We start from the raw sequence: 21,466 nt of genomic DNA on the forward strand, positions 1-21,466 counted from the left end.
AGAGTTGGGCAGGGAATAACTTGATGAAATATAACAAGGGAAAGTGTAGAGTCCTGCATCTGGGCAGGAACAACCCCAAGTTCCAGTATAGGTTGGGGAACAACCTGTTAGAGAGCAGTGTAGGGGAGAGGGACCTGGGGGTCCTAGTGGATGACAGGATGACCATGAGCCAACACTGTGCCCTTGTGGCCAAGAAGGCCAATGGCATCCTGGGGTGTATTAGAAGGGCGGTGGTTAGTAGGTCTAGAGAGGTCCTCCTTCCCCTCTACTCTGCCCTGGTGACACCACATCTGGAATATTGTGTCCAGTTCTGGGCCCCTCAGTTCAAGAAGGACAGGGACCTGCCGGAGAGAGTCCAGCGCAGGGCAACGAAGATGATTAAGGGTGTGGAGCATCTCCCTTATGAGGAAAGACTGAGGGAGCTGTGTCTCTATAGTTTAGAGAAGAGGAGACTGAGGGGTGACCTTATTAGTGTATATAAATATATAAAGGGGGAGTGTCACGAGGATGGAGCCAGGCTCTACTCAGTGGCAAACAATGATAGGACAAGGGGTAATGGGTACAAACTGGAACACAAGAGGTTCCACTTAAACTTGAGAGGAAACTTCTTCTCAGTGAGGGTGACAGAACACTGGAACAGGCTGCCCAGGGAGGTTGTGGAGTCTCCTTCCCTGGAGACATTCAAAACTCGCCGGGACACATTCCTGTGTAACATTATCTAGGTGTTCCTGCTCCGGCAGGGGGATTGGACTAGATGATCTTTTGAGGTCCCTTCCAATCTCTAGCATACTGTGATAGTGTGATATATGTTAGAGGCAGCTTTTGTGGGGGAATTTAGGAAGGACATTATAGTGAAAAGTTTTGCTATGATGTATGCAGATAGTAAGATCTGAGATGAAGCGAAAGTAATCTGCTGTCAGAAGTAGCTGTACTGATGATTCAGGCCTCATACAAGTTATAGTTTTAAACAAACGTAAGATGAGCAGTTCTGTGGAAGAATTAGTATAAAAAATGCAGTAACTATTGTTTGTAAAAACTTGTAAATTATAAAAACCAGAAATTTTGACCTTCTGTTAAAACATAGTTTGTGTGTGTGAAAGTCCTTGTCCCTTTCTGAATGCACTGGGAGGTTTGGTAAAGTGAGCATCACCTCTGCCTATGAATTTTAGCTTTTAGGAAAACAAATTCCTGGGTAGATTGCTGGATCTTAGTGAGGTGAAGGAGGAGAAGCATTGGCATGAAGTCTATTCATCTTCTCTCAGCTGGTAAAAATCCTCAAAACTGTTTCTAATTCAATAAGGAGAGGATTTTTGTTCATACTGCTGAGTGCCTGTCACTCGCAATTCCTTGCTTCATGCCTAAAACTGTATTCAGATGGCTATTGTTGTATCATTGGCTCCTGAGTTTAATAAAGGTTGTTAACCATCAGCAAGGATTGCAGTGTTCGAGATAAGGATTCCTTCAAAAAATGCTGTTCTCTGCAGAATTAGAAGCTTGTCTACGTCTTTCACCATACTGCAGCACAAGAAACTGGTGGGTGGGCTGCTTTTAGGAGGTGCTATTACAAAAATACTGTGCATTTTAAATGGAGTAATCAAACTCTAAGATCCTGAAAGGGTGGATGAAATTCAGATAAATTCAACCTTTGAAGCAGGGGTTCCTGACCTCACATAACCTATTAATTATCTGTTTGGGGATTTTTATGTAAATGTTTTTTTCCTAGTCTTGTTCAAAACTGTAACTGTGCCTTTTTAGTAGAAAAGCCTTTACAGAATTATCATGTAACTTGCTGTCTTCTAACATGTTTCTAGATAGGGGACACTCCTTGGATTGCAAAGCATTCCAGGCGCAATGGCAGATCCTATCCGCTGGGCCCGATACCGTTGGCAACGACTGATATCTACAGAGGGCAGAGAAGGTAGCAGACCCAGCAATTCAAGTAACAAGTGCCATCAATCATCGAAAGCCATTGGCAAACATAGGATAGTAATACCCTGTTTGGGACATTTTAAGGAAGAGTATGAAAAAGTATCAAAACTGTACATGAGCAACAAAATACGGACTACCAAGTATACGTTATTGAATTTTTTACCACGGAATTTGTTTGAACAATTTCACAGGTAATGAACTCCTTTTTCATTGTGGTCATTCTTCTGAAGTGGAATCCTTTTATTTAAATGTGTTGCTTTATAGACAGGTATTAAAAATTATTCTCCCTCCTGATCTGCCTGCCACTCCTGAAGAGATCTGTGTTATTTGGCCAAGTCTCTTGAGTATAAGTGTTGGGCTAATCCTTTTCTCCGTAGCTTATGTAATGTCTGCTAATTTTGTCCTTCAGGTTATTGAAGTGTTCCTTACTCTTGGAGCACTGCCACTCAGAAATCTGCAGTAGAATTTCCAGCTCATTTCCTGCAAATGTATTTCTCGCCTTCCACATGTCTTTCTCTGTTGCCAGTTTTTTTCACCCTCCTTCTGCTTGGAGGACTGCTGATCTGTAAAGTCATACAGGGAGGTTGTAGGATGGCTTCCTTTTAAAAACTTGTTATCTCCCCCTGGAGATGATAAAGTTAAAAGACCTGAAAATTTGAGAGAGTGCAAGTTCACCAGAGTATCGCTAGAAGACACATACCTGGAGCACAGGTTTGAAAATACGTAAAAATTCTTGTTTTCTGCATCTTTTGATCATGCATATTAAGCAACTGTGCAGCTAAGTATTGACCAGAGAGTTAAAACGAAGTTCTGGATACTTAGTTCTTAAATTACACTTGGGCTGAAGAAAAGATAAAGCCCTGCTAACTTAAGTGTCTGTATAGCATGGAGTTGGAAAATAAGGACAACTGTCTGCTAGCACAGCTAACTCCTGTATTTTCTTCTTGTTTCAGAGTTGCCAATTTGTATTTCCTATTTCTAGTTGTCCTAAATTGGGTTCCTCTGGTGGAAGCCTTCCAAAAAGAAATTACAATGCTACCACTGGTAGCGGTTCTGACAATTATTGCAGTGAAAGATGGTATGGAAGATTACTCCAAGTACAAAATGGATAAACAGATAAACAACTTACTAACCAAAGTATATAGCAGGTAAGAGGCAACAGTCTTTCTGGTTCATTGCTATTATTTGATTATAAGTATATGTGGAAAAGTTGTTGATAAATCTTTCATTTTAATTTCTGGATATTCATAGAGTCATAAAATAATTTTAGTAGGAAAGGGTCTCTGAAGGTCATCTAGTCCAACCCCCTGCTCAGAGTAGGTCTAATTAGATCAGGTTGCTCAGGGGCTAGTCTAGATGAGTCTTTATCACCAGTTTTGCCAAATGGTTATCAAATTAGTATAAAATTTGCTGAAAAAAATTCTTTGGCTGAGGCAGGTGTTCATGCATGAGTTCATACTCTATTAACCGTGGTAGTTTGACTAGTTAAGCATTGTGTATAGCATTTGTTTTGAAAGGTGTATTTTTAATTCCTCTGTAATCACTGTAAGCATCATGGAAATAAAAGACAGGAACGCAAATTGATCATATTTGAAATTAACTGGCAAAATCTTATTTTAGTGCATATCAGTGCTGCCCACATCATTTTCTTTTATATCTTTCATAAGAGGATATTCTGAGACTCGTTCAAAGCCTGTAAAATACAAAAATGAAGGAAGTATAGTGGACCCTTTTTCTTTCTCACATGCTCTGTGGTCATGTAGGGAAACAGCTGTTTTGAAAAACATCACTTATCTTGTGTTCTTGTAGTATCACTTGTAGGAGAGGATTGATTAGTAGTTAGACACTAACAAGTTCAGTAAGGGCCAAGCAATAGCAGACAGTAGTTGATGTAGTGCCAAACCACATTTAAAGCTTCCTCTTTTCATTAAAGACACACCTTTTCCTAGTGAAAGCACTACACTGAAAAGAAACTTTTCTAAAATCTTAATGTGCTGGCTGGTTATGCCAAACCCTAAACCCTGTAGTATAGACATGGCCTTAAATGGCCCATGCAGCAGGTTTGCAATCTGGTACTACATAATCACCGTTAAATGTATTGTGGTATTACTCAGAAGATGGAATTTCCATCTTTCTGGCATTTGCCATACTCTACTAGTATTTTAAGTGCTGGCTTATAACCATGGAAAAAGTCTGGATTATCATTGTGTATCATCAAAGGAAGAACAAACAGCTTTTTGTTCTGCAGCCATGAATAAATATTTTCCCAGAATTGTTCTGTTCAATCTTTTGAAACAAGTAATTGGACTGTTAGGGAAGATAAACATTTTCTTTCTTTTTCATGTCTGCAGAGAAGACTTAAGGGAGAAACTGGATTATTTCTGCTATAAATAGCAGTGTACCCTGAAAGAATTCATTGCCAGAATGCTGAAGCATTCAGTATCCATATCCCTGAAACCTTTGTGTTACTTGCAATCACACAACAATGTCAATGAGCAGAATTAACTTCTGATCTTCTCTTCTGGCTAGATTCGTTCCCCATTACCAAAAATGTGTAATAATCAGTGGCCATATTAGTCATCTGTAAAAATTCCTCCTTATGCCTATAAGTATTTAGGTTTTGTAACTTTTTTTAAAAATTCTTTCTTTATCATGATTTATTTTATATAGTATAATCTGGTTTTAAAAATAAGTTTGGAGGCATGATTCAGGATGATTAAATCTTACTGGTATAAAAATGATCAGTCATCTTGGACTTCCATTAATCTCACATTAGGAGTCAGAATTTCTTAACTTGTTTAACAAGAATCTGTTAGAAATTGTAATGACTCTTCCAGTGCATGTATTAAATCAAGCATAGTCATAAAAATTGTAAACATGATGAACTAGCTAATGTTGAATACAATTTCCAGTTTTTTTTTAATGTGCATTTGTTCATCTGGAGAGGTTGTATGCATTGTACATGCTGTCTGTGTAATTTTACTTATACATTAGATACTGATAACCTACATGGCTACTGAGAAGTGCCTAATATAATAGCTTTTCTTGCTATCTCAAAATTTAACTAAGCAGTAGTTGTCATGCTTGAAAGCTGGAAGGCTTCCTGTTGGTATCTGAAGATAATATGCATTATTATTAGACCAGTCATCCTGAACTTGAACTCTTGTGAGGCTTGCTTTTGTACAAAGTAGTGTTCATAATAGAAACTTGTTGCGCTGTGGTCTCTTATCCCTGTCAAAATGTGCCAGTTTCAGTGCCTTGATAAATCTATCTAAGCAACTTGATGCTAGTTTCTGTGCGCTGATTTTTCCAGGAAAGCTTATTTCTGTTTTGAAAATGTGATAAAGTAAGGGTTGCTTAAAATTTTTGGGTTTTTTTTCCTGCTAATCTCTCTCTTGTGGAGTAATAGAACATATCAATAAACAATAAGATGTGCTAATGTGCAATTTAATTTAGGTTTTAATTGTTGTTAGGATGTTAAAGTTATCAGTCCTTGTACATTTTGAGCAAGTTAGAGTAGTTGGATCTTATTAAAATAGCCATGAGTCACAAAGTATGAAGGCACTTCTGTTTGAGCATCTGTTAAAATCAGTAGTTTGTCATTTCAGTGGAACTGTGGTATGGTGATTATGATGGAAAAATCCATTTATTCCTCCACTGACCTACTACTAAAGACAGTTAATTTTTTTGCCTGACTTTGTGCTGAACTGAATAAAGAATATGTGCATAATCCATCTGCTGCATCAGCAGTAGAGCAGATAACTTTGCTGTCTGATACATTTTTGTTTTCTTATTCCCTCTCCTGCAGACCTCTCAAATATATTTCTGTTTCATTTCAAGCCTTGCATGTAGGTGCAGGTGCATCAATTAACAAGAACTATCATATGCTTTCAGTACTACATTTATTAAATAGGTAGTGATTTAAAAGAGAAGTATTTGCTATCTCCTGAGGTCTTATCTCAACACTGGCAGGACAGACAAATAGGTTTTCATAATTTTTCAATAACTAGTGAATGTGCATCTTAAGGAGAAAACAGATGTGCCTTGTATCACTTTCATTTTATGTCAGCTTTTGTTGCTTCCTGGTTTTGATTTGTTTGCACTTAACTGTTAAATAACATAACCACTTCCACCTTATCTTTACTGGAGAAACTGTCATCAGTACACTGATTAATTGTGCAGGCTTTGTGCCTTCTCTTTGTAGGCAAGCATTTCCAAAAGGGTACTGTCAGATAATGCAGGTCTGAAAGATATGGCTGCAAAGCTTCATACAGGAAATATTTTTTATTTTTTTTTTTTTGTCATTAGAAGTATCTGTTTCAGTATTTATCAGAAGCACTTTGATTAAAGCTAGTAGATATGTGTCAGTCAATACACAACAGCCATGTCGCAAAGCATCTTAGCTTATGTCTACACTGTAGAAGTTAGGTGCACTTCCCAGCTACCCAGTGGGAGTGTGCTTCTTAGACAGCTTAGAATGAGGTCCAGGGGAGGAAACAACATGCGAAACGGCCCTTGCACAGCCCAGACTGTATCCCAGTCTGAGTAACTGCGACATAAGGATTGTGGAGAATACATGCTCCTCTCTTTAAACGTAGCTCTAGGGTTAGACTGTGCAAGGCAGAAAAGCTCGCAGTCACTGTGGACAGTAATAGCTTGTACAAACATGTACTGCATTCAGACCTGAGTAACGTTTGTAACAGCAATTGTAGGTGTGTTTCATCAGCCATGTTGCAGTCGCCTACTACTGTATGCCTCCAGCTAGCTCATCGAACATTCCTTGTTGCTTGTTGCCTTGCATCCTATTCACCACTCTAAACCTGACTGTGTTTGCCATAAACTGGTGTGATTATATAAAAGGAAGATTCTTCATCTCAGCTGAGGACAGTACAGCAGCTATAAATGGAAAATTGAAAACAGTTCAAATTTATGTATGTCATGCCTGGATATTTCTAATTAATAAAAAATTTCAACTCACTTGATAGGCCTGAGCTTTCACTGACTTCTTGAGTATTATAGAGTCTTTGTACCTTACATTCAGAATTAATGGTAAAGATATTTTAAAAGCATATAAATACAAGTATTTATATTCAGAGCATCAGTGAAGTGATTGCTGGATATTCTTGGCTTACTGGTAGACATTCATCATCTTGGGAGACAGACATTTTTGAAAGGCATTATCAGAAGTGAAAAAGATTTGCTGTTTTTAGTTGCATAATTGCAAGAAAAAGTGGTGATCCAGAGAGAAGTCCTGAAAACTGTTTACTCTCTTGGAATAATGAAAACACAGGAAACAAGTGGGCTGAATTTTAAATAGACCTAGAATAATTCTGGGAGGGCATCTGGAGGGTAATTTCCAGAAAAACAGGGCTTGGATCACAGAGCTGATTCTTTGTAATTTCTGTTCATGTTGAGCTAGTAGACTACCTCAACAGGGGATTTTTTCAATGACTTTGAAGCATAAACTGTTAGACTAATTTTCCAGTTACAGTGCATTTGAGCTTTCACTTTATGCATTTGTAAAATAAATTGCTGTTTCTGTATGTATTTCAGGAAAGAGAAGAAATACATAGATGAGTGCTGGAAGAATGTCAATGTTGGGGACTTCATCCGGCTTTCACGTAATGAAATCATTCCTGCTGACATGGTGCTGTTATATTCTAGTGACCTGGATGGGATCTGCTACATTGAAACAGCAAGCCTTGATGGAGAAACCAATCTAAAGCAGAGGCAGGTGGTGAGAGGATATTCAGAGCAGGTGATTAGTTGTGCATTTGTAGTGGTGTAATAAAGCTGACATAACAGATAGTCAACCCAAAAAAAACCCAAACCGCACACCTCTCTAGATTGCCGAATTCTTGATAGCTCAGCAACTCCCATCTGAAAACAAAATAACTAAGTAAAGCAGTTCTAATTTGTTGCTTGAGTTATTCTGGGGGAAATCTTTGTGTTCACTTAACCCAGAGTAAGAAAGATTTCAAGTAATGCTAGCCAGTAAAAATAACTATTCAGGTAGAGTCAACAAATAATTTATGGGTGCATGTCACGTCATGGGTGGAATTTCTCAGAAGGATGTTCTGTGCTATATAAAGACCTAGAGAGAGAAGCACATGCTATCTTCTCTTTTTCACTGTTTTTTCATGTTCCAAACATATTTTTACCTCCATAAAACACTTAGTATTATACCTAGCAGATAAAATGCTGAAGGATAGCAGAAAGAAGGTGATATAAAATGAACAAAGAATCCTGGCATTAGTGCAACCCTCAGCACACCTGGTGCTGAGTCCTGCTGCTGAAACATCATGCAAAACAACAGCAGGGAGCCTTTGTGCTGTTCATAATAACATACTGTTTAGTCCTCTGGAGATAAAATTACCTGAACTGCCTCTGAATTGTCAGCAGTGGCGAGGAAGTGAGAAGTACTACCTTGTGAGCATTAAGACTCCCCTGCTACTTAGCAACTATGGTAATGCCAAAGGCATGATGTGATATTCATAAGCAAAGCTCTTTCTTATCCCCTTACAGTGACATCACAGTATCACAGTATGCTAGAGATTGGAAGGGACCTCAAAAGATCATCTAGTCCAATCCCCCTGCTGGAGCAGGAACACCTAGATAATGTTACACAGGAATGTGTCCAGGAGGGTTTTGAAAGTCTCCAGGGAAGGAGACTCCACAACCTCCCTGGGCAGCCTGTTCCAGTGTTCTGTCACCCTCACTGAGAAGAAGTTTCTTCTCAAGTTTAAGTGGAACCTCTTGTGTTCCAGTTTGTACCCATTACCCCTTGTCCTATCATTGTTTGCCACTGAGTAGAGCCTGGCTCCATCCTCGTGACACTCCCCCTTTATATATTTATATACACTAATAAGGTCACCCCTCAGTCTCCTCTTCTCTAAACTATAGAGACACAGCTCCCTCAGTCTTTCCTCATAAGGGAGATGCTCCACTCCCTTAATCATCTTCGTTGCCCTGCACTGGACTCTCTCCGGCAGGTCCCTGTCCTTCTTGAACTGAGAGGCCCAGAACTGGACACAATATTCCAGATGGGGTCTCACCAGGGCAGAGTAGAGGGGAAGGAGGACCTCTCTCGACCTACTAACCACCGCCCTTCTAATACACCCCAGGATGCCATTGGCCTTCTTGGCCACAAGGGCACAGTGTTGGCTCATGGTCATCCTGTCATCCACTAGGACCCCCAGGTCCCTCTCCCCTACACTGCTCTCTAACAGGTTGTTCCCCAACCTATACTGGAACCTGGGGTTGTTCCTGCCCAGATGCAGGACTCTACACTCTCCCTTGTTATATTTCATCAAGTTATTCCCTGCCCAACTCTCCAGCCTGTCCAGGTCTCGCTGGATGGCAGCACAGCCTTCTGGCGTGTCAGCCACTCCTCCCAGCTTAGTGTCATCAGCAAACTTGCTGATAGTACACTCAATTCCCTCATCTAAATCGTTGATGAATATATTAAATAATACTGGTCCCAGTACTGACCCTTGAGGCACTCCACTAGTTACAGGCCTCCAACTAGACTCCGCCCCATAGACTACAACTCTCTGGCTTCTCTCCTTCAGCCAGTTCACAGTCCACCTCACTACCTGATCATCCAGACCACACTTCCTCAATTTAGCTGTGAGGATGCTGTGGGAGACTGTGTCAAATGCTTTGCTGAAGTCAAGGTAGACCACATCCACCGCTCTGCCATCATCCAACCACCGTGTTATTTCCACATAAAAGGCTAAGAGATTGGTCAAACATGATTTCCCCTTGGTGAAGCCATGTTGACTGCCCCTCATAACCCTCTTATCCTTGATATGCCTTAAGATGGCACCAAGGATAAGGTGTTCCATCACTTTCCCAGGGATGGAGGTGAGGCTGACCAGTCTATAGTTACCCAGGCCCTCCTTCTTGCCCTTTTTGAAGACTGGGGTGACATTTGCTTTTCTCCAGTCCTCAGGCACCTCTCCCGTTTCCCAAGACTTGGTAAAGATGATGGAGAGTGGTCTAGCAATGACTTCCGCCAGTTCCCTCAGCACCCGCGGGTGCATCCCATCTGGACCCAGGGATTTATGGATGTCCAGATTGCTCAACTGGTCTCTAACCCATTCCTCATCGACTAAGGCAAACCGCTCCATTGACCTGACTTCATCTAAGGTCTCAGGGGTACAGGGCTCTTCAGGACTGCCTGCAGCAGAGTAGACAGAGACAAAGAAGGCATTCAGTAACTCTGCCATCTCTGTATCTTCTGTCACCAGGGCACCCATCCCGTTCATCAGTGGGCCTACATTGCCTCTGGTGTTAGTTTTATCTGCCATGTATTTGAAAAAGCTCTTTTTGCTGTCCTTGACCCTTCTCGCCAGGTTTAATTCTAAGGAGGCCTTAGTCCTCCTAGCTGCCTTCCTACATCCTCTAGCAGGAGCCTTATATTCCTCCCAGGTGGCCAGCCCCTCCTTCCATGACCTGTAAACTCTCCTCTTCCACTTGAGCATACCCAGCAATTCCCTATTTAGCCACACAGGTCTCCTGGCCCTCTTCCTTGGCTTCCTACATGTCGGGATGCTCCGATCTTGAGCTTGGAAAAAGCAATCCTTGAATGCCAACCAACTATCTTGGGCCCCTTTACCTTCAAACAGCCTTGCCCATGGGATTACCCCTAGCAATTGCTTGAAAAGGCCAAAGTTTGCCCTGCTAAAGTCCAGGGTTGCAATTCTACTTGCTATTCTACTGGTCCTACCACACAAGATCCTGAATTCCACCATCTCGTGGTCACTGCAACCAAGGCAGCCCTCAACCCTTACTGCTTCGACCAGATCCTCCTTGTTAGTGAGGATGACATCCAGCAGCGCTCCTCTCCTGGTTGGCTCATCCACCATTTGCAGGAGGAAGTTATCATCCATACACTGGAGGAACCTCCTGGACTGTGGCTGGGTTGCTGAGTGGTCCTTCCAGCAAACATCAGGGAAGTTAAAATCCCCCACGACGACCACGGCCTGTGACTGTGAGGCCGCTCTCAGCTGCCTGTAGAAGGCCTCGTCAACTTCCTCACCCTGATCTGGTGGCCTGTAACAGACACCCACAACAGTATCGCCCCTGCCAGCCTGCCCCTTAATTCTCACCCACAGACTCTCAACTCGCTCGTCATCTGTCCCTGGACAGGACTCAGTGCATTGTAGTTGCTCCCGTACATAAAGAGCAACCCCACCACCCTTCCTGGCTGGCCTGTCTTTCCTGAAGAGGACATAGCCCTCCATGACTATATTCCAGTCATGTGAGCTGTCCCACCACGTCTCTGTCATTGCCACCAGATCATAATCTCCTGACTTAACACAGGTTTCCAACTCCTCCTGCTTATTTCCCATGCTGTGCGCATTGGTGTACAGACATTCCAGGGAGCGAGCTGAGCACACCGATTTCACCCGAGGATTATAGGAGGCCTCCCAGTCTTCATTAATTCTGGAGCGCTGCCCCACTGGGGCAAGCCCAGCTACAACCCCATCCCCCTTCGAATCTAGTTTAAAGCTTTCCAAATGAGCCCTGCTAATTCGTGCCCCAGCATCCTTTTGCCTCTGTGAGACAAACCTTTCCCACTTGTCATTGTCCAGACTGGTGCCCTATAAAACCAGCTCTTATCAAAGAATCCAAAGCCCTGCCTGCAGCACCAGTCTCGAAGCCAATCGTTTATGGACTGAATCTTCCCATTCCGTCCCACATCATCAGTGGAAGATGGAAGGAGTGAGGAGAAGATCACTTGAGCCCCAGACTCTTTCACCATCCTCCCCAAGGCCCTGTAGTCTTTCTTCATCCCCCTCAGACTGTGGGAAGCAGCTTCCCCCCCACCTATCTGGAAGACCAGCAGCGGGCAGTAGTCTGTCGGGTACACCAGGTTGGGGAGCGCCCTAGTGATATCCCTGATCCGGGCTCCAGGCAAACTACACACTTCCCTATGATGAGGATCAACTCTGCATATCGGGCCCTCTGTTCCTCTCAGAAGGGAATCCCCTACTACAATGACCCTTCTTTCTTTCTTATCAGAGGCAGTCTTGAGGTGCGAAGTCGACCGCCTTTTCCTGTGTGGCCTTGTGGGCTGGCCTTGCCCCACATTCTCACCTACCTCTCCTTCAAGATCCAGGGCCTCAAACCTATTACGGAGGGACACCTGGGGAAGCAGGGCAGGAAGGGGGGAGGGTTTCCCACGATGCCGAACTGGAACTCGCTTCCAACCCTCGTCGTCTTTTTGGTCCCCTACCTCTGCGAACTTCTACAGGGCAGGGGGTGTCTCCGGCCATCCCCCTCTGTGTGAGAAGGCAGGGGGTCCTTCCCCTTTTGGGGGGTATCTCCCTGGAACCGTTCCGACTGGCCCGCCAGGGAGCTACTCCACCAGTCGATCTCCCTTTCACACTCCTTGATGGTCCTCAGTGTCTCAGCCTCCTCCTTAAGTCTTGCCACCAGGCTAAGCAGATCTTCTACCTGCTCACACCTCACGCAGGTGGAATGCTGTCCTCCCCCCCCCAGCAGCAGCAGGCTCTGGCACTCCCTGCATCCAGAGACCTGAACAGCCACAGTCTGGGACAGGGTCTCTGTCTGAGTTGCTGCAGTTTTCTTACTGCAAGCTCTCTTTCTGGAGGTGACCATATTGGTCTGCAGTCGGACACCAGCAACAGGGTCAGCAACACGACCTGCTTGTTCCTCCCTGTGCCTGGTGGGCAGCGACGTGTCATTTTTTTCTTTCTTGATTTAATAACAGTAAGGCAGAAAAGACTTCTTGATTTTTCTGTATATACATATCATTATGTAAGGCAAAATTCAAATGGTTCTGCAGGCTTACATCATTGTGAGATGGTCCTGATATCACGCCAGCTCCTGCTCTGAGGTATGATTTCAGTCTCACTCAAGAAAGAGATTGTTTTCTCTGTTTCCAGAAAAAGGTGCATCAAAATGCTAGGAAGAGTCATACTGTCCAAAAAAAGTGATAATTCCTTTACCGTTCAAGACTGTTAATTTTTGTCCTCAAATAAAAACAAACAAAAAAAGTCACTGTAGAGTCTTCTTGTCAGGACTGGATGGTTTCTGAATGTAGAACCATGGTCAGCTTCACAGACCTCTAGTGTCCTGCCAACTGAGTTTCAGCTAGAGGCTATGTCCTTATAAACTGAGGCTGAGTAAGGCTGTCAGTGCTATGTAAGAGGCATTACCTCAGATAGCATCCTGGTCATGGTATCAGGAACAATGGCAATGGCTGTTTGGAAGAATTTCAGGTTGCAGAGAAAACAGTGTTTCTTCTTTTTCCTTATAATGAAAAAAACCCTATGGGAAATGTCTGCATTTCAGATGTTCTTGCATTTTTATGTTTATTTTTTATTTTTCCTCATTCTTCCACCCATTCTCTCCTCTCCAGTGTTCTCAAAATATCAGCAATTCAACTGATGCTTTCCAGGGTTAGATATTTAGTAGTAAGTCCTTCCATGCTGTGTAAGTCTCATTTATGGTGAGTAGCAAGCGGAGCATCCACAACACCAGCAATTTACAGTTTCAAAGCTAAATTGTTAAATAGTGAAATTTATATGAATTTATAATGTTTTTTAAGTTCCATCACATTTTGTTTGAGTTCTCTGTTTGGGTTTCTGGCTTTAGGTCTCTGAAATTGATCCAGAAAAATTCTCCAGTAGAATAGAGTGTGAAAGTCCTAACAATGACCTTGGTCGCTTCCGAGGCTTTGTGTAAGTAGACTTGTGGCTCTTGAACTGTTGTCATTTGCTTTGGTGCTTTTACTAATTTTCAGAGAGCTTATAATGTTTGCTTAAAATATTAGTGACAATATGCATAGAAGTCAGCTTACACCACTACATTTCCGAGTATGGCCCAACAGACAGAGCTCCAGGGCTTTCTGAGCAGTAGATTGTGAACTGGGCAAGACCACTAGTGCTTTTTATTTTGAATTGAATACTTTCAACATCTTAGTTCAGGCTATTTTGGAATTGTATAGTCCATATTTGAAATAGCTGTTTCAAGTCTACTCTTAATAACATGTGTTACATACAGTATTTGATCTGGACCATGGCCTGGCTGCATTGCTCAGAAATGGAAATTGGAAGGAATGGCTTCCTCTCAATCTGATTTGTTTTGTGTAACCATCAGTGACTTGATCAAGGTCCTTTTGACCCATGTACCTATATGTGTCTTTTCTTCCTCTAAGTTTATGATTTTTGGTAGACAGTAGGAATACAAAATACTGTTTCATGGGGTGACTTATTTTCAGGTTTTAAGAGCTGTCAATATCCTTCCATGTGGGCATTGATAAATTAGAAAAATTAAAAGAAAAAAAATACATATAAGTCTTACATATAAATCTTAGTCTCTGAGGAAACACTCTGACAAAGAGTGGGCCTACCTTTACTGAAAGTATGCCACAGGAGTAATGACACTCACAGTATATTTAAAATGGGATTTTATATGTTGTTCAATTTTTTTTTCTGATATTGACAGTACAAGTAGAAGTCTTAGGTTTTCAGACTTCTAGTGTTTGTTTTGAGCTCTTTTCAATAGTATTGCCTACTTATGCTTGTGAACACAAGAAAATTCTAATACAGTGCCTGCATGCCTGGATTTTCAAAGGTGATCTACATGCATGTTATCCCATTCTTTTGAAAAGTCCAATTGGAAATGTCAGAATGGCTGTCAGAGAATAGAAGCTTCTCTGGGAAATCTGCTCCCTAATGGCTTTGCAAAGCTTGACTGGTAATTGATAGAGCTGAAATAATGTACTTTTTTTTTTCTTCAGTGAGCATTCAAACAAGGATCGAGTGGGCCTCAGCAAGGAAAACTTACTGCTTCGAGGATGCACAGTAAGAAACACAGAAGCTGTTGTAGGCATAGTGGTATATGCAGGTTAGTGAACCACACTGGCTTTCACAGGCTGCTTTGCAGAAAAGATAGAATTACGTGCTCTCCATGAATAATCAGATGTATCAGTTCTTTACATTGTTAAAATAGAAACAAACTTAATCCAGATATGCATTCTTAACATTTCTAGCTACAGCTGCCTTTGGCTGGACTCAGGCTTTAACACTCTCAGTTCCGATTTGTGCTCTCATTTCTCAGACGTTTAGAAATGCAAAGAACTTGTGGTTCTGATAGCTGCTATTAGAAAATTTCAACCTGTTTTGTGGTTACAGGTCATGAAACCAAAGCCATGCTGAATAACAGTGGGCCTCATTATAAGCGCAGTAAATTGGAAAGAAAAGTGAACACTGATATCCTTTGGTGTGTTCTGCTTCTAATTTTGATGTGTTTAACTGGTGCAATAGGTAAGTAAGAATCAGCAAACTCCTGTTTTCCTCTCACAGCCTTTAGCGCTTGGTATTTATTTTGGGGCTGATTCATTTTAACCACACATTTTAGAAGCTGCCTTTATCCAAGCATTATTCTCTAGCAGCTGGGGATGCTGCCAGGTTTTAGTTCATGTTGTCATGTTTAATCTGGAGTGTGGTGTGAATTTAGGAGTCTGGAACCTGTTCCTCCAATTGATGTCTTTTTTCCTCTGGTTGATTTGTCTTTTCTGTCACTAATAGCTCAGCAAAACTCCTACTTGCTTTTAGGATTTTTCAGGTAACATGAGACGTATGTACAGCATTGCGGAGAGAGGCCTAGTGTGACTTGAGTTGTAAGGACTTGGTATTCTATGGATCGATTAAATAGCGAGCTTGAGTAAATCTAAACAGACTAACTTTTATGACAAATCAAAAAGGTGTTTAAGCATGTCTAAAAAAACTTCTTCAGACTACACTTAATGATGATGTGTTCACATGTTAACTAAAACCTGGACAGGCAAGGATAATACAATTAATTGTCAGAGGTTTTTCTGCAGAAAAAAAAACAGTGTTTATCAAGTGTAGTTAGTATTCCTTTAGTTCTGAGATATGCTGTATAGATGTCCTGTTGATAGAAATGCATGTAAAGTATTTATTCAGATGTGCATTGATACTTACTTAATTTTAATGGGGTTCCTGCTGAGGAAAAAATCAGGAGATAAAATGGTACTTTAAAAGCGAAGTAAGAGCTGCAGAATATAACAGCTAACACTATGACCCTGAATTGTTATACAGTTTACATACAACTGACTCACTTTATCTTGTTCCTATTTTCAAGGCCATGGAATTTGGTTAAGTAGGTATTCGGAAATACCTTTTTTTACCATCCCTGAGCCAGATGGGAAATTGATTCCTCCAACATTAGCAGCATTCAATGTGTTCTGGACGATGATCATCTTATTACAGGTAACTTTGGTCTGCTTGTTGGTCATATTCTGATCTCATTCATATCCTTGATGTAACTCTTCAGCTTCAGCAGAGCTACTTCATGTTTGTAACTCACCAAAGAGTTTGGTTTTGTTTAATCCCCATGTTTTGTTTTGGTAGGTCTTGATCCCAATTTCTCTCTATGTTTCAATTGAAATTGTCAAATTGGGACAAATTTATTTAATACAGAATGACATTGATTTTTACCATGAGAAAACAGACTCAACAATTCAGTGTCGAGCACTGAATATTGCTGAAGACCTTGGCCAGATTCAGTATATCTTCTCTGACAAGACTGGAACACTCACTGAAAATAAGATGGTTTTTCGGAGATGCAGCATTGCAGGACAGGAGTATTGCCATGAGGAAAATGGTAAGACATTAAGCCTGTGTTCACAATGAGTCATTTCTCTCTTCTGAGAAGCTGAAAGTGTTGATAGGGTCCAGTGGACTTTATGAGGTTTACATCGCACTACACACTCACAGAAAATAAGAATTTAGACTGATCCTACTAATAGCCATGCAGCTTTTCCCATTATTTAGATCCCTTCATATATAGTGTGTTACAAGACTTGAAGGCTTGATGTAAGGTGTTGCTTTACAGCCAATGTGTTTGATACCACAAACAACATTCTTTACTCACTGTAGAAGTCATGCCTACTGTGTTTTGCTTCTCTCCTTGCATTATTCAGAACCCAGAACATTGGAAAATACCTATCTAGTCTTTCCTTCCAAATTTTTTTTTTTTGTTAACTACAATGCCAATGCTTACCTAACATTTTAAGGTTCAGATATCTGTTGGCTGCGACAGATACACTACCTTTATGTAGTGTATCTTAAGGCTCCAATTTAACATGCTGTTGCCCTTTAGGATAGAGTAACGCAAATAAAATAAGTGAAAAGTTAGAGCTTTAACAGTAATGTTTAAGTACAAGTCAAGCAAGTAAGTGTACGTGTTAAATACCTCCATCAAAAATAATGACTGTTGTATTCTTACTTACATCTCAAACAGCTGTTTATTGATAGCCAAAAAGCCAACAAGCAGTGTTTCGGGATAGTTGCTTCCTCATTGTCTAATAGTGTAGCATCTTTCAATATACATTTCGTGAGAGCCCACTTAAACCTTTCTACTAGCCCAGAGAAGATCCAAAAAGGCAAAAGAGAAAATTGAGCAGAGTGACATGAAGTCTTTGATTGCATTATCTATTTTATTAATTAGATAGAACCACAAAGTTTTTATTTCTCTTACTTTATATAAGTATTGTGGCTACGGACATTTACTATTTTGCTGGTGGGCAATGTAAATATTCCATAGGAGATCAAAGGTGAGGTGCTGACAGGCAGCCGCACGCAGCACAGCTGTGTATGAAGCTCCCCCTTGGGGTTTTGGTGGTTTTGCTGCTAGGTAGAGCTCCCCGCAGCTGCGAGCAAAAGGCACACCCTGCTGGTCACAGCATGAATCAGTTCAGCCCTTCTGTTGTGTCGCAGGAGCAAGCGGTTCCAGACCATTTTGCAGTAATTTCTGCACATACTTTGAAAATCTTAAGGTCTGCATGTCCAGGTGGTTCTTTGGCTTTGCATAGTTGTACTGGGAAGGATGACAACAGCACAGTGAGAAGAAGTATTTTCGAGTTTTGAACTTAGTGAATGAACAACTTAAATAAAAAGTAGAATATATTTTCAGAGCCCTGTCTTTTACCTGGAGGGTAAGCATGTGCTTTTTTCAAACACAGAAATTATGTGAGCCCTGGAAATCAGTTTGAAAAATGTTGGAGGTCCTGTGTTTCAGTTCTGTTTAACATTTGTTCAGTTGCATAAAGCTGCTATTTGCAAGGCTCCTGCTACGTATGGTAAGAGTTGCATTGCAAGACAGTACAGTCTTTTGCATACAAGCCACTTAATCTATATATATATTTCTGTATTGATATCTGTATTGCCCAAAGTAAAGCAGTGTGCAGCGGGGAAGTACACAACAGCAATGACTGTGATTCAGTATAATCCTCCATATAGGTCCCCCCGGGCAGTTCTGTGTAATGTAACATGTACCTCTTGGACCATGGCAGCAGAGCAGTGTGCTGTTATTAAGAGGTCCACAAATGTTACTTCAGAGAGAGCATGCAGGCTTCTCAACAGCCTGGAAAGAAAGCAGAATGGGCATGTGTTGTCCAAACCTGCCTCTACAAACACGTACTAAGTCACTGTTGCTGCTTTCTTGTAAAAGATATCAATAGCACATGTGGGATATTGTATTTGGTAGTTGTCGAGAGCCAGTTTTTTACATTCCCACCTATCTTTTTAATAAATGGGTTATTAAATCCATGTTGACATGTCCCCTGAAGGACATGGCCTGCCAAGGAAGCTCTGGTCTCCCTGCTTTCCTGGACTCATCAGAATAGCAGTGTTGTTGTTTAAGCCGAACCCAGAACAAGCAGGAAGAGGGGCAAAAGACTTTCATTTATGTTCTAGAAACAGAATAAAGCAGGAAATAAAGAGAACTTAACAGGCTAGAAAACCTGATAGCTCATTTCCTGAACATAGCTGAGCTTGTGGGCTTTGGCTGGGAGGCAAAGGACTCATGAGCGATATAATAAACCTATTTCCATCTCATTTTGAGCACCAGAGCTGGAGACACAACTGTGAATAGGTTTCCTATTCATATAAAAGAGAATAATATCCCACTGATCACTTCTTTCATGTAAAGTAGCTGCCACTTTAAATAAGAAAAAAATAGGGAATTAGTGTTGTTGCAGATGTCTGTATGTTAATACTGTTTTTTTTCCTAAAATGCCATTGTTTATAATCACACTTTAATGAAATATATAGGCAATGCACACCTCTCAGAACAGTTCTTCCGTGCTGTCTGTGGATGCAGACCTTGAACTGCTAGTTTATGTTCATTGCATCCTATTTTCACAATGACAGGTAAAAACTTGAAAGCTGAAGAGTGTACACTGATCCAGTGCTGTCTGGTTTGAGATTGCAACCTCTTTCATGTGGTCCAGCGCTATCCCAGAACTCCAGTGCAAGCACTTCAGTATGTTGTTAACAAGTGCATGATAGTGTAGGCGATGTTTCCATTTGGTACAGAGGTTCTTTATACCACTGATCTTCCTAGCTAGATTTGTGAGGCAGAGAACTGCATTTATATCTTTGATGCAAAGGTGTTAGACATATCAATATGAAGTGTTATTATTTAAACCTTCTTTTCAATTAAGTACTCAGGAAATGTGTGTGTGTGTGTGTGTGTGTGTGTGTGTGTGTGTGTGAGGGGGTGCCCAATATAGAAACGATTGTTTCAGTGAGTTCCTTCTAGCAGCTGTACGTACCAAGCCACTGGCATACAATCCTGATCAATCATCAAATAAATTGTAAAATTTATCAGTAGGTAATCTGGCCCCTTTTCTCTGGGCTAAGGCAGAGTTGTTGCTGTCATTCTTTACGAATTCTTTTGTTTGTTTGTTCCTTCAGAACCTCCGGTGAAGTCCTGTTCAGTGTTTTTTCAGGCATTCTGTTCTAGTATGTCACATGTTCTCTGACAGAGTTTGAACTGAACTGGCCTGAGTCTGTCACAATCTAGGGCCATTATTATCCACAGCCTGTATAAAAAAAATTTCTCTTGCAATTGCCCTTCATGTACTTGAAGACTATTATTTGGCTCCCATCAATGTGCCCTTCTGGAGGCTGTGTAACTCCAGCTTATTTTACTGTTTCCGTGCAGATTGTGTTGTCTAGAACCCTGATCATTCTTGCTCCATCTTCTGGGTTCACTCTAGAATCCAGAAGGATGGTTCTTGAAGTGCAGTGTCTCAAACAGAAAGTCAGCCTGGTGGTTTATTATGGATTTTGTTTTTTATAAATAACTGTTTACTAAACTCTTACTTTAAAAATTTGTTTCCTGAACCTCCAAGCAGTGTTTTAGACAAGTTTCTTCTTGCTCATGGAACAATAATTTTGTTTCCCTTTCCATAGCAAAAAGGCTGGAATCCTATCAAGAGATGGATTCAGAGGATGAAGATTCAGCGGATCATCAGTATGGCTCTTCGATGCATATGTCAAAATGGCAGGGGCACGACTGCAGAGCTGTGAATGAACCTTTGAACAGAAAGTCTTTGTTGTCTGGTAGTCATTCTGCATTAGGAAGGGAAGATGGAGCAGGTGATGCTCCCCCTTCAGGACACATTGCTTTCAGCAGTCCCATTGTAAGTAAAACCTGTAGGTTTTGATACTGAATTTCTGAAGTAACTTATGAAGGAATATCTTTTTACCATTTAAGAAATCCTTTCCCTCTTGATCGAAACCAGAGCCTCCCATGATTGCTTGGCAGCATCTTATTTGCACAGATATTTGTTGGGTCATGAAGGTGTATGCTTTAGTTCTTGCGGCTGTGAGTGCATGATCACTCTGGCTAAAATGACCAACTTCATCTTAAAAAACAGTTTTTAATTTGTTTTAAGAGATTTCTAACATTTTCTGGTTTTAATGGGAAATACCTGGATGAACAATATTTATTGGAAGTTGTAGAGGTAAAAACTCAGCTTCTCTACCTGAAGATGTCTAATTCATCATACTTAATCTCAGTTGAAGTGTCTGTGAACTATGGCTTTACTGTTTACCTGTCTGGGCATGAAGTTTACAATTTTCAGTGGGCTAATAGAAGGCAGTGAAGACACCAGAGTGTTACTCTATTTCATCTGTAACTGATTTAACCTCTAGAGACTAAGATTAAATTTATAACCTAATGGACAGTTTTGTTCATTTCATCAATAGGAAACAGATGTTATACCAGACACACAATTGTTGAAGAAGTTCAGTCAAATTTCTTCTCATTCCTGTGATCAGTCAGAAGCTAACAGCAAGTTATCTCTGGAGACAATGTACATCACTGACTTCTTTCTTGCTCTGGCAATCTGTAATACTGTGGTAGTTTCAGTTCCCAGTCAGCCACGTCAGAAGGTAACAAGGTCTTATTTTTGGCTATCTGGCTATATTCATAAAGAAATTAGCTCCTTCTGGGTTGATTACAAAAGGAAAAAACAATTATCTGACATTTAAAAAATGACCCTTTTCTCTTCTATTGGTTTGTCCTCTTAGAAAGACGGGCATTACTGTAAACCCACAAAGTGCTATCAGTTAATATGTAATATAATGCTGGTAGCATTTTTCAGAAGCAATAAAACTTGGCTTCAGTATTTCTGCTTCTGCGTATAGACAGTTCGTAACTTTTACAAGACAAATTTTGAGATTAA

At 41.0% G+C, this 21,466-nt stretch overlaps 1 protein-coding gene across 4 annotated transcripts in view; it reads left to right on the top strand.

The window, feature by feature from the left end:
* The window catches only part of ATP10D (ATPase phospholipid transporting 10D (putative)), a 53,096-nt gene that overhangs the window by 11,881 nt on the left and 19,749 nt on the right, over positions 1 to 21,466 (top strand). For 3 of the 4 annotated variants that reach the window (XM_057431065.1, XM_057431066.1, XM_057431067.1), the window contains 10 exons: positions 1,812 to 2,120; positions 2,883 to 3,077; positions 7,483 to 7,687; positions 13,558 to 13,643; positions 14,705 to 14,811; positions 15,099 to 15,230; positions 16,072 to 16,199; positions 16,341 to 16,593; positions 20,190 to 20,419; positions 20,988 to 21,173. In XM_057431065.1, coding sequence (XP_057287048.1) covers positions 1,852 to 2,120; positions 2,883 to 3,077; positions 7,483 to 7,687; positions 13,558 to 13,643; positions 14,705 to 14,811; positions 15,099 to 15,230; positions 16,072 to 16,199; positions 16,341 to 16,593; positions 20,190 to 20,419; positions 20,988 to 21,173 — 1,791 coding nt within the window. In that variant the 5' untranslated portion in view covers positions 1,812 to 1,851. Of the gene's footprint in view, positions 1 to 1,811; positions 2,121 to 2,882; positions 3,078 to 7,482; positions 7,688 to 13,557; positions 13,644 to 14,704; positions 14,812 to 15,098; positions 15,231 to 16,071; positions 16,200 to 16,340; positions 16,594 to 20,189; positions 20,420 to 20,987; positions 21,174 to 21,466 lie in introns of those variants that run through there. The other variant, XM_057431068.1, reaches the window with a different exon arrangement.

The sequence above is a fragment of the Pezoporus wallicus genome, unplaced genomic scaffold (genome assembly GCF_028554395.1).
Source record: "Pezoporus wallicus isolate ANWC-B61680 ecotype Strahan unplaced genomic scaffold, APGP_CSIRO_Pwel_v1 contig_7684, whole genome shotgun sequence".
Lineage (NCBI taxonomy): Eukaryota > Metazoa > Chordata > Aves > Psittaciformes > Psittacidae > Pezoporus > Pezoporus wallicus.